Source organism: Pelophylax lessonae, assembly GCF_965119305.1.
Source record: "Pelophylax lessonae genome assembly, chromosome: 10".
Classification (NCBI taxonomy): Eukaryota; Metazoa; Chordata; class Amphibia; order Anura; family Ranidae; genus Pelophylax; species Pelophylax lessonae.
In genome coordinates, this window is record NC_138777.1 from 173,632,956 (window position 1) to 173,646,292 (window position 13,337).

Sequence of the window (13,337 nt, forward strand, 5' to 3'; positions counted from 1 at the left end):
TGCAGGCGGTGCCAAGTGCGGCGATCATTGCCCCGCCGTGTTGCTAGGACACGGCGCGCTCCCGATCTTGGTAAAGAGCCAATGACGTGGCTCTTTACCCATGTGATCGGCTGTGTCCAATCGCACATGTCACATGTAAATGAGGAAGTGCCGTTTATTGGCTCTCCTCGCATCACACTGTCAGTGTGTGTGTGGCGAGGAGAGCCGATCAGCAGATCCTCCTCAAAGGGGAGTCTAGGACAGGTAATCAGGGCACTGATCATCAGTGCCCCGATTACAGAAAAGCAAAAGTCAGTGCCCACCATCAGTGCCCACCCATCAGTACCTCATCAGTGCCATCTCAGTGCCCATAAGTGTCACCTCAGTGCAGCCTTATCAGCGCCCATCAGTAAAGGAGAAAAAATTACTTATTTTCAAAACTTACTGACAGAATAAGAATTTTTGTTTTCCAAAAATTCTGTTTTTTCTTTTTTTTTTTTGTAAAAAAAAAAAAAAAAGAAAAAACCCCAGCGGTGATTAAATACCACCAAAAGAAAGCTCTATTTGTGTGAAAAATTATTTCATATGGTGTAGTATGACCGCGCAATTGTCATTCAAAGTGTAACAGCGCTGAAAGCTGAAAATTGGCCTGGGCAGGAAGGGGTTGAAAGGGCCCTATATTGAAGTGGTTAAAGAACTCAGCCAGGAGATAGCCAGATCATTGTTCTTGTTCTTTATGCATAGTCTACAGACGGGTATATCATCTATACAGGATGTTGTAACCTTACAAGCAGACCTGAACAAAATAATGGTGTGGGCAACTACATGGCAGATGAGGTTTAATGTTGGAAAATGTAAGGTAATGCACTTGGGTGTCAGAAATTCAAGCGCAAGTGACTCGCTGGGGGGGGGGACCTCTGGGTGAATCCAAGATGGAAAAGGACCAAGCAATGCCAAGCCGCTGCAAGCAAAGCCAACACAATACTGGCATGTATAAAAAAGGGGATTCACTCCAGAAACAGATTATTTTCCCACTTTACAAGACTCTGGTCCAGCCACATCTTGAATATGCTGTCCAGTTCTGGGCACCCGTCCTCAGGAAGGATGTGCTGGAACTGGAGAGAGTCCAGAGAAGGGCAACAAAGATAATTAGGGGAATGGAGGACATCAGCTATGAGGAAAGACTACGAGCACTGAACTTATTCTCTCTGGAGAAGAGATGCTTGAGAGGGGATATGATATCAATGTACAAATACTGTACTGGTGACCATAGCATAAGGAACAAACTTTTCAGAGAAAAGGAATACAATAAGACATAGGGGCCACTCACTTAAACTAGAAGAAAAGCGGTTTCACCTTAAACTACGTAAGGGGTTCTTTACTGTCAGAGCGGTAAGGATGTGGAATTCTCTTCCACAAGTAGTGGTATCAGCAGGGAGCATCACCAGTTTCAAAAAAACTTAGATTGGCACCTTAAAGACCACAACATAAAGGGGTATACAATGTACGGTTAACAGGAAACTTAAACACGCACACACACATCATAGGTTGAACTGGATAGACTGATGTCTTTTTTCAACCTCGCCAAATATGTAATTCTATAGTGTGTACTTGTCTTAATTATTAGCACCAAGTGTCATTTCTGTCTGCTGCTTCGTTCCTCTGCTATTAGCATGAATCACTTCTGACAAGTTTTCCTGACATCAAGTGAAAAAAGGTGATGGGAAGGAATCTCCAACTGATGGACAGCTCTGTTCCTGTGAGCTGTGTAAAGGGTGGTGTCCCTTCCCACCAATCAGCTCTCAGACCTCTCCTCATTCAGCTCTGCAGAGTGCAACCTCAGCTCTCCGCCCACTTTTTCGAAGAGCGTTCAAATTTAGCACTTTAAAAAGTAGTAGTGAAGACTGCAGATAAACAGGTACAACATGTTCCGTGCACCCCAGTGCACATGAGGGTGCACAACTGAGTGCAGACAGTGTGCGTTCAAAACAGTTTACCCCCATGGATGTCAAATTGGGAGCACTGGCCGTGTCCGTGCAGCCACTACATTCCAATTGACAATGTGAATGCCTGCATAGTACAACCGTGCATCCACTTGTGGTCAAACACAGCCCTAACGTAGATGTACGCTGTAGAATGTCCATGTGACTGATGCCTAACAGTTAAGTAGTGTAATGAATGTTTTATATTTTCTTTCAATAAGTGTATTTTATAATTTGTATCATTTTCTTCTGCATGATTGTAATGGAAATGTTTCGTTTTTTTCAGCAAAACTTTCACAGTTCTTTGTTGTTCATTAGTCATGTTACCATAGTGCAGCTCACAATTGTTTTATTGTTTAAGAGCACTGTAAAATATTGCATATCCAAAAGCCAGCAGATGGAGCCCAAGGCTTTGTTTACCAGACCAATATTACCTTTGCTGCAAGAGAGCACAAAATAACTAACTTAGTCATGTGAGCATTTCATCACACCTTCCTTCCCCCTCCCTACCTACTCTGTACAGTATAAACTTTCAGAGACAGTCTGAAAGCAAATAGCCACTCTAAAAATCCATAATGTACTGTGACACTGGTATCGTGAATACATCCTAAATTAATTTTTTTTTTTTTTTTTTTACTAAATAACACTTTATATCAAATAGTAAAAAAATATAATCACCAGTTTAGAATACACAAATTTTAAAACAAATATAAATAAAAATTGTTTCAAACCATTACAGTTTCCCTTCATATTGTAGTGCTTCTAAAAAATGTATATGATTGCTAATACTATACCTACTAATTTATATTCATGTTTCCTTAGGGGCATCCCCTATATGGCTAGAGTTACATAGTTACCTAGTCAAGCTTGGAAAAAAAAAAAAGTCCATCTAGTTCAACAAATAAAAAAATAAATCATACAATCCCATATACACAATCCTATACCCACAGTCAATCCAGATGAAGGCGAAAAACCTCAGCAAAGCATGATCCAAGTTGCTACAGCAGGGGAAAAAAAGAAATCCTTCCTGATCACCCTCAAGGCAATTGGATTTTCCCTGAATCAACTTTACCTATAAAATGTTAGTACCCGGTTATATTATGTACATTTAGGAAAGAATCCAGGCCTTTTTTAAAGCAATCTACATAGCTGGGCAGAACCACCTCTGGAGGGAGCCTATTCCACATTTTTACAGCTCTTACTGTGAAGAAACCTTTCCGTATTTAGAGATTAAATCTTTTTTTCTCTAGACGTAAGAGTGCCCCCTTGTCCTCTGATGACTAAAATTGAATACCTCAACACCAAGTTTGCTATATGGACCCCTTATGTGTTTATACATGTTGATCATATCCCCCTTAATCTCTTCTTCGCAAGAGAGAATAAATTCAGTTCCTCTAATCTCCTCCATGCCCCTTATCAGTTTAGTTGCTTTTCTCTGCACTTTCTCCAGTTCCCCGATCCGATATCCTTTTTAAGAACTGGTGCCCAAAACTCAACTGCATATTCCAGAGGAGATCTTACCAATTTGTACAGGGGCAAAATTATCTCTCTCTCTCTGGCGTCTTTACCTCTTTATCTCTCTTAATACAAGAAAGGATTTTGCTTGCTTTGGAAATTGCATGCTATTATTACGCTTATGATCTACCAAAATCCCCAGATCCTTCTCCGCTATGGATTCCTCCAGTTCTACCCCCCCCCCCCCCCCCACACACACACACACACACACACACACACACTATGTATGATGCATGCATAATCTTAGCCCCCAAGTGCATAAACTTTACATTTATCAACATTTAACCTCATTTGCCACATAGTTGCCCAATTAAAACAGTGTCTTCAGGTCAGCTTGTAAGTTGGAGAAATCCTGTAAGGACATTATTCCATTGCATAGCTTGGCGTCATCTGCAAAGACTGAGTACCTGGCCTGACATGGTTAAGCTGATGGCTTTGTTCCATTATCTTACTGCATTTCCAGCAGGTTTTCATTTTATTGTAGTATTAAACTTCTTTTATAGGGTCACGGGAATTGTGCAACTACACACATTTCTTGCCATATGATCGCATCATAAAAATGGACTAGAGAGCCCAATGGAATACAGCTCTGCTGAGGGCTTTACACATAGTAGCTGAACTATGAACAGTAATAATGTCTAGTTGTCAGTGATTCATACAGTACCTGATCACAGAATTGTTCGCCATATCTCAGATCAGTTGCAAAGTGCTCACAGTTGGCACTAGTGACGCTATAGTCCATCCTCTTTCCTACTTCTTTCAATGCTGCGTTAACAATTTTTCCAGCTGGATAAGGTGGACGTTTGCTGTCATACTTGTTATTCACTCTATAGTCACATCCATAGGCGACAGACTCCAAACGGTCCTTTCTCACCACAGCTGTTCCTCCAAAAGCAGAAGATAAGCTGGACCAACCCTCTTGATCTGAGAAGGGGTAAAATATGTATATACCTGTCAGAAGGTGTTAGACTTACCCAGACGTTTATTATACATCAGGCCTACCTCACACCCCTTCGGATGTCCAGATACCAACCTGATTGGGATCCTGTCTGTCCAATGTGCCAGGCGGCTGGAGGCACCTTTTTCCACTAGCTCTGGAGTTGTTCACAGCTCCGGGGCTACTGGCAACAGGTGGTAGCCTTTCTACTTGACAAGATGGGGTCTCCGCTGCAACTGGACCCCAAGCAGTGTCTCCTGGGTATATACCCTGATGGGGATATGAATAAGTTTATGTCCATATTCTTGCAGGAGACGCTGTTTGTGGCTAGGAAACTGATAGCTAGGACTTGGATGCGCAGCGATCCCCCAACCTTGGCTAGGTGGATACGTGAGGTGAATACCAATATTCCCTTTCACAAATTGCTCTATAAAACACAGGGGATGTCCCGCCAAGTTCGATAAAATTTGGGACAGGTGGATGAGTTGTCCAGACACTAATGCATAAGTTTGTTCTGAACACTGCCCGCCTTACATGGTTTCTGTCTTTGTTTATCTTCATGCACCACTACCGACCTATATTGGCTAGCACTAACTGGTTGTACTCTGTATACCTGCACTTTGGCTGTTGCCCTTCCCAATCTTTATTTACTGTACACTGTGTGTATTGTTGTACTTGTTCAGTTTCTCTTTTACTGAGCTATTTTAATTGTACTGCACTAAAGTTTTCAATAAACTCACTGTTTGGGGAAAAAAAAAATGTACCATATTTTCCGGCGTATAAGACGACTGGGCGTATAAGACGACCCCCCTATTACATGATCTACCAGTAATACTTATACTTAGGTTAACTTGGAGATATTATACTCGGCGTATAAGACGACCTCCCATTTTTGGGGGATTTTTTTGAGGTTCAAAAGTAGTCTTATACGCCAGAAAATACAGTATATACGTGGTGGAGCAGACAGAGCTAGTAAGTTTAGCACCCATGTACAGCAGTATACGTATATCTGATCTTGGGCAGTGCAGAACGAGTAAACTAAACTCTCATATGGCATTTCAGAAAAGTACTGACAAAAGCTAGATAGACAAAGGAATATACAGTATAGTCATACCTCCCCATTTTCTGCTATGGGGAAGGACATCTATTAGGAAAATGCATGTGGGCAAAGGACACCCCTGTTACATGGAACATGAATACACAAAAAATGCCAAACTTCTATTTTAAACTAACAAGTGCTTTTTTACCATTATACAGTAATTCCTTTATATTGGCTTTTAAAATTTACAATTGCAATCATTTAGAAACCAGGTGGTTTATTGTGAAACAAAATTTCTGTGCAAGCTACAACCATTGTTCCAACCAGGACACCCATTAGTCAATCACTCCTTACTTTGAACGATAAATCATATGGTGTATGTACTCTCCCCCTACTAGCTGCGCATGCATGACCATTGCTTCTCCCTTTAGGCCCACCCGACATTAAGAATACAGGAGATTGCCTAACTTTAATAGCAGCTGTGGCAATCAGGGATTGAAAATTTGGTGCATTAAACCAAGCTAAATGAAATAACAATAAAACTGCTTCTCAAAAATAAGATATAAAAAACACTAAACCCCAATTTTAAAATGACCCCATTTTTCTTTGGAACATAACCATGAATATAAATTAAATATGAAGCATAAAAATAAAAAATAAAACCCACAAAAAGCAAGTGGGTTGCCGGCGATGAGGAGCTAAACAGCAACTGAATTTGTTGCTGAAACCATACAAAAAGGTATCTCTCAATGCCAACATTGTGTAATCTATCCCTATCCATTTTTAAATGTAGGACTTTTCAGTGGCACTGTATAAAATGGCAGAAGTTATTTTCCTGTAAATACTGCTCTTCCTAACTGTTTTAAGTTTGTTCAGCACACAGTGAGTGTCTGTGACTCATTGTAAATAAAGAGGTTTTTTAGCAATCAGCAGTAGCAACTATCCGCCCCTGCAAATACACACATCTATCCCCACCATCTAGGGTGAGTTTTTTTTCTTTTATGTTTGGACGGTAATCGATAGTTCGGTCATTGGGTATTAATTTCTTTTTTTCATATGTTGTTTGAGGTTTTGTCTTTGTAGAGGACTACGGTAATTATAATTTCTGTGTTGATAAACTAGCATCAGATGTCCTGAGGAAGTGATGGCAACCGCAAAACGCATAGGCCAACTTAAATTACTACATGTTCTGGACACTCATATACTTAATTGTTTTTCATTACATCCATGCATAATTTTTAAGGTTTTCTGTAATAAAGGAATTTTGTTTTTAATTCTCTTTGCCTTATTACGTATGGTTCTCCGGTGGCATACTAATAAATGTCCCCTTTAAAGGATAAGTTCAGTTTTTAGAAAAAAAAAAATATCAAATGCACATTATTTTTAGAGGTAAAAAAAAAAATGTGCATTTTTTTTGAGCCTGTAAAGCATTGCACCAGCGATCAGTGGATTGCTGGTGCCATGCAGGTCTCCAGCAGATCTGCCAGTGTATCTGTGTGCCCGTACATGCCGCATGGGTAAGCAGATACAATCTGCGCCATTGTAGTTAATTGAAAACTGCAAACTGACAGCCGCAAGGGCTGCTGGACCTGGATGTTTTCCATTTACAGGACACTGTAAATGAGTGATGCGGCCCGGGTGGGTCTGTCAGAGGAAGCCGGTCCGTTTGTAACATGTGTAGCGCCCTCTAGCTAGGTGCTAGCGTATATACAGTAGTTCCTAGTGTAGGAAAATTTGGCCTGGTTGAGTCTGGGTCAGGGCTGAGTGACTGAGGAAGACTGGAGGACTCATCCAGCAGCATCTCTGTTGACTCCCCCTGCTTTCTGGAACCTTGGAAGCTTTGAGTATTGATGAGGGCCCAAGACAATCCCAAGCAAAATGGACTGGCAGGGGGGGGGGGGTCAGTCATGCCAGCAGGAGCAGTCCGGTGGAAGATAGAGACGGAGTGCTGAAGAGACTGTCGCTGGCCCTTAAGGGTGCCCTCTAGTCTGGGAGGGGGGGGGGTGACCTCAGGCCTGGGGCTCAGTAGCTGGAGGGACCCTCTACAACACATGGAAGAAATCCTTCCTGGAAGCATGGGAGCAAGGAGAGGACAGCAAGACACTGACTTTTGCTACACATTAAAGGGGCCTTGGGTTCCTGCCTATAACAGGCTGTTGCTCTAAGATCTGTCTGAGTGCTGTGTCAGCATCATTTTTTTTTGTCAGGTGTGCCAGTAAAGTTCTGCAAGCAAGTGTGCTGGAGGAAGCAGAGGAGTGTATATACCTGTATATAGGAAGAGTTGTCACTGAAGAGTTTCTGAAGTCAAGTGGGCATCCCATAATTTCCCTACTCCCCATCCACGTTTTATCCCCTTAATAAAAATACCAAAACAAAGTACTGGACTGTTTTTTGACTCTGGAAGATTGTGGAAATTTGGTGTGCCTGGCCATGCAGGGTGGGGAATCCTATTTTACTTGTGGCTCCTACATGGGGTGTGCTACACATGTTACACCCTGAATATGCATAACATGTTATGAAAGGTGAACTTCATCATTTAAAGGAGGAGCTCTAGTCATAATTGTAAAAATTTAAAAAGTCAGCAGCTACAAAAACTGTAACTGCTAACTTTTAATACAGACACTCACCTATCCCAGGATGTGCTCACCCAAGCTGTTTTTTTCCACCGGTCTTCTGCCTCCGGCACTGGAATCTTAACTGTGGGTACCTGGCCGTGACAGCTTGCGTCGTCACAGCCAGCTGCCCATTGCGCAAGCGCAAACTGTGCTGTGCTTTGTGAATGGTCGCACAGTCTTCTGGGACCTGTAATGTGTCCCAGAAGACACATGCGTTGCAGGAAAGAAATTTGCATGGTGTATGGCCTGCCTTAGCTTTAAAAAGTAACAGACTTACAAAAAAAATGTATATTAAAAATAAATGTACAAGAAAAATACTGTTTAGAACATTCATAGTAAAAAAGTAAATGACCAGATCTGTATATTCACGTATGCTCACCTGTTAAATGTACAATATATCCATTTCCAACATATACACCCCAATGCTGATAGCCAACACGATGAAATTCAATCAAATCTCCAGGCTTTGGTTCATGACCCTGTGAAAAAGTTGCAGCATGTTAGACTGTATTAAATCATAGAGGTATGCAATATTAGGCAAACTAAAAAATAAATCCTTGTTTTTTGTATGGTTTCATGCCATACCACCTATTTTAATTGTGCATTACCCAGGGAGAAGCAATAGTCTTCAGACCTTGGTACTGACCTGATTCCTAGGGAGTTTTCCTGGATTTCAGCTCTGATCATAAAATTACCTAAGCTGGTCAATACACCCAACTGTTGGAATCTTGTATAAGTTACGTTCCATCAATAGCCCAATTTGTATTAATCTTGAGGGGAAATTCAAAGATCTCTCCTCTACTCCTGCTCCAATTATGGCTGTACACATTCGAATTTTCCATCAATTTTTGTTCGACTGATAGGGATCTCCAGAACACAGAGAGCGCATTTCCCCAGTGGTGACATAGATAAATAGAATCTGGCAGGAATTCTAACCTTCCCTTTCTTAATTCAAGACTAAAATGTTTTCAGTAGAGATGCACTTATAGGACAAGATCACCTTTCCCAGAAAATAGCCTTTGCAGCCAATGAGCCTTAGTAGATATTAGAAAAACACTGTGCAGCTGTGTAAAATGTCCATTCATTTTATTGTCCTACCTGTAGGCCATCTGACAACACCGCCCCCCTCCCCCTAAAGTCTGACCATAGAAATTCCAATTAGCAATTCCCATGTCCTGACTTGTTGCTGGGACATGAAGCCATTGGGTTTTTCACCCAGGCTTCCATGGGGAGGGGGGCAAAAGGCCTACAGGTGTGTCAATAAAATGAACAAACATTTTATAAAGCTGCGCAGTTTAATACCTACTGGAACACGTTGACTGTGTTGGCTGTTTTACATAAAAGGTGAACTTTTAAAGCAATGACTCATGTGAGTATAATCAACTCTCCTTGAGATGTATATGTAGCACCCTACAGGTAGGTGCTAGGTAAATGTATAGTGGGCCTTGTCTGCCTAACAGCAGAGCTGTGATTTATTTAGCTAGGGTGTCAGGGCTTCCAGATGTGCTTGCTGAGGGGAGAAGTATCCCCACTGGCTCCTGTGAGAGGATTCTCATAGGGCAGTGTGGGAAGCCCAATCAAGGGACACATCCCAGCTTGTAACTACCCCAGAAGGCAGATTATGCTGCAAAGGATTCTGGGAGTGGGTATAAGTTTGGGGGGAAGTGCGTGGCACGGTGTCTTTGGCGGGAGCAGAGTCCCAGGAGGGAGAGTGTGGCTGTCTCTCCTCCTGTCTGGGGAAGGTGGATGTCTCGGGGTGTCACCTGAGTGTCCAGAGAGTGCTGAGTTGAGCTGAGGGGATCCGGTGTGCCGAAAGCCTGCGGAGAGCGAGAGGGGTCCAGTCCCAGGGAAGTCTACATGGGTTGTGAGTGCTGTGGATTGCCCCTGGGGGTCTGCCTAGAGTCAGAGGGGACCACTCCGGAGGAGGTTCTGGGATCCAGTGTCCGCTAGCTGCAAAGGGGGTACCTAGGTTGAGGACCCTAAAGTTACAAAGAGGGTACATAGTCAGTGGACCCTGAAGAGTTACAGTCAAGGGGGCATCTGCCTCTGGGCCCTGAATTGTATAGAATGTGTCAGTTGCAAGTACAGATTTTCAGAATTCTACTTCATACTACCTCAAGCTGGCCAAAGCGGGGGACAGTATTCAGTGAATTGTACAGCATAACAGTGTCAGGAGTTCTGCAGTTTCACAGTCCTGGATCTTCTGGACTTTCAGTCGAGGATTCAGCACTTATATCAAGTTGCAGTGTGTGCTCAGTGTTAGTGAGCGTTGGCTGGCATCAAGGAAGCGCCAACGAGCATTTTCAGGATCTAAGTCCTAACTGTAATTAGTTTGAGCCTAAAGGAGTATCCCACTCATTCCCTTCTCCCTTTTACTTATAATAAAAACCACAAACAAAGATGCTTCAGTTGTCACACCCAGGGACTCAGCTCACATGGGCTGGAGAGGATTCCGGTACTAATGGCAGACTCACATCAGGCCACAGGCCTGGAAACCTTGCTACATTTGGGGGCTCGTCTGGGATTTTTCCATTAGCTACTGGGCCAGTTGCCATTGGCAACGGCACAAGAAAAAGTCCAAAAAATAAATTTTTGTGTCCGGAAACTGCTACATCAGCATCAGGTCGGGTGCGAGACTGCAACTGCGGGAGGCAGATAGAGTGGACTGAGGCTAAAGGTCCACAGAGAGGGATGCTTGTGGCAACGCAAATGCTCCAAGAAAGACTGTAAAGTGACCAATACTCTTTATATGGATTATGAGATGTATTCTGCTGTCAGGAAGTGGAAAGCAGGAGACAAGCGGGTCAGGATGCGTGAATGCAGCAACTGCCTGATAGCAAGGAGTCCTAGTGTGGACAGTGAAATTGGCGTCAAGGGTCCAGGGAAGGACAGAGAGGTGGACGCCAGAGGTCCTAGTGTGGACGGTGAAAATGGAGGCCAGGGGCACGGGAAGAGAGGTGCCAGGGGCCGGGTGGTGGTACAAGCTATGTGGAAGAATGTTGACCGTGCATTTGACAGCGGGACATTTACTCTTAATGGCTGGTGCACACATACTGTGGGGATTGTAGTCGGCCACGCCGAGGAGGGCCATGGAGCTAGTCCGGGAGCCAGTATGGAAGATGTTAATTGCACGTGTGTGGCAAGGAAGAGGAGTATCGACCATGTAGCCGGTGGCGGGATGCTGCTCTTGCCGAGCAAGAGAGGACCGCTGGCTTTAGGCAAGAAAAGCGCAGTGGAGGCCCTAGTTCAGTTAAGGTGGGCGGATGTATGTCTAGCAAGTGACATACTCCGCTTTGCAACTATTTCCCAAATGCTTGCAGCGCAGCAGCATGACGGGGGAAGAGTTACAGTACCGCGCAGGAAAGAGCGCCACAAGTAGGACTGCCCAAGGGGAGGAGTGATCGCCCAACATGGCAAAAGTGTGAAGACATCAGAAACATCTGGCCAATCCGGAGAGGCAGAGGGGACCCTATTAATATCCCCTCCTTTGGGCGCGGTCGTGCGGGAGACACGTTTAGAGGAAGGAGACATGTCGTTCACCAGAGTAAAGGGTGTTCCCGCTAATGCTGCCACCATGGGCGATAACCCTGCGGAGCAGAGCCGAGAGCAGATCCACCAGTCCAATCCCCCGCTAGTTTGGGATTTCAGTATCCAGACGGTGGGCTCAAGTTGTGCACCGGAGGAGGTCGGGAGTTCCTGGGGGTGGTATGTCCTCAGTGTGCCACTGTTACTCTGGGGGGGCAGGCGTGGGTTCAATGTGGGCAATGGGGTGGTGATTTGCTGTTTAGGGCAGAGAAGAGCGAGGGCCATCCCAGGAAGCTTACAGTCATGTGGGATACAGGCCTCACTCAGGAGGTGACGGGGAATGAGTCCAAGTTCCTCCGTGCTGCAGGGAGAGGGGTATTCAGGCTGATGATGCAGATGGAGACCTTGCCAGCAGTCGGTGGGCTCACACTCAGAAATTGGGGTTTTGTGAGGCCTATGTCACAAGGGTCCAAGACCTCACCCCACCAGGGAACATTGCCAGGACCCGAGATCAGATCATTGCCTAGGAGGAAATGATCCAGAGAGTTCACACCCCATTTTCTCCACCAGGGAGAGGTAACCGGAAGACCCTTCCCAGGTTATCTAGAATACAGCGCTGGATGCAAAAAAAAGGTTGCACTGGAGTATGGTTATGACTACCCCTATGCTCCAAGGGAGGTCATGCTGCTGGTGGAGTAATTCAGGGACTGGTGGTGTGATGAACTTATTTGGGACTATCTCTTTGTCCCCAAGCCATATAGGGACTCCCCAGAGGAGGGATTGAAAGAAAAATGTACTAAAGTCAAGGCTCCGTGGTTTTACGGGCGCTCCATCTAGATTGATAGGGTGGAGATCCGCCGTCCGGATGGCTCGAGACATGCTTGGTCCATCCGGGTCAAGAATGAGAACAGAGAATAGGTTCAAGTGCCTCATCCAGAGTACTAAATCTAAAAGTAAGACTCTTCAGTACCTCACCAAAGTGGGAGGAGTTCATGAATGACTAAGACAAAGCCGGCTGGCTACCACAACTGACCAAGGAAATTTTTTTGTTGAAAAATATAATGCCGACTTTGAATTGCATCTGTTGAAGTGAAATAGACCCTTCTGGGCCATCGGGCCAGGGTCTTTGGAAAAGAAAGTCAAATGTTGCATTGCTAGACCTTTATGGGCCATCGGGTCTGGGTCTTTAGAGAGTAGATTCTTGTGTGCTAGATCCTTTGGGCCATCGGGCCGGGATCTGTTGTGGATTACAAATTGCTGTGTGGGACTTCCTCCACAGTCTGTACAGAAAAAGAAATTGCTGCAAAGTTCGTGAGTGGTCAAGAACTTTGGTGTGGGGTGCCCTGCTGGACCCCTGTGATGTTTCCCTGATTTAGCAGCACTGTGGGTCATGATAGACTGTGACCTGCCCTGTTTCCTCACTCAAAAGGGACAGAAGAGGGCGCTGTTTTTCACCTCAACAAAGAGGACTCTGTCTAGATAGCTAGTGTTAGGGAACAAGCTCCTTCAAGTTAAAGGAGGACCCCGGCATGGCAAGACACTGGTTGGCAGAGGTAGTCAGGGAGGGAGTAGAAAGGTCGCCCTTGAAATTTTGAAGGAGGGTCTTTCCACTCAACTGTTCAATAAGTTAGCAATAAGTTAGCAATGTGATGCGATTTCTATGCGATGAGATTGACTAACTTTTGCTTCCTTTTCTCTATACAGGTGGGACCACCTTAGAGTTAGACAGTCATGATGTTATAATG

The 13,337-nt window shown here is 44.2% G+C and overlaps 1 protein-coding gene across 1 annotated transcript in view; it reads right to left on the minus strand.

Moving 5' to 3' along the window:
- LOC309565340 (phospholipase A and acyltransferase 4-like) overlaps positions 1 to 13,337 on the minus strand; it is a 51,027-nt gene that overhangs the window by 17,965 nt on the left and 19,725 nt on the right. Inside the window, exons 3-4 of the mRNA XM_082270255.1 lie at positions 8,447 to 8,546; positions 4,141 to 4,400 (exon numbers count right to left, since the gene is read on the minus strand). Of these exons, the coding sequence (XP_082126381.1) occupies positions 4,141 to 4,400; positions 8,447 to 8,546 (360 nt within the window). The remainder of the gene's footprint in view (positions 1 to 4,140; positions 4,401 to 8,446; positions 8,547 to 13,337) is intronic.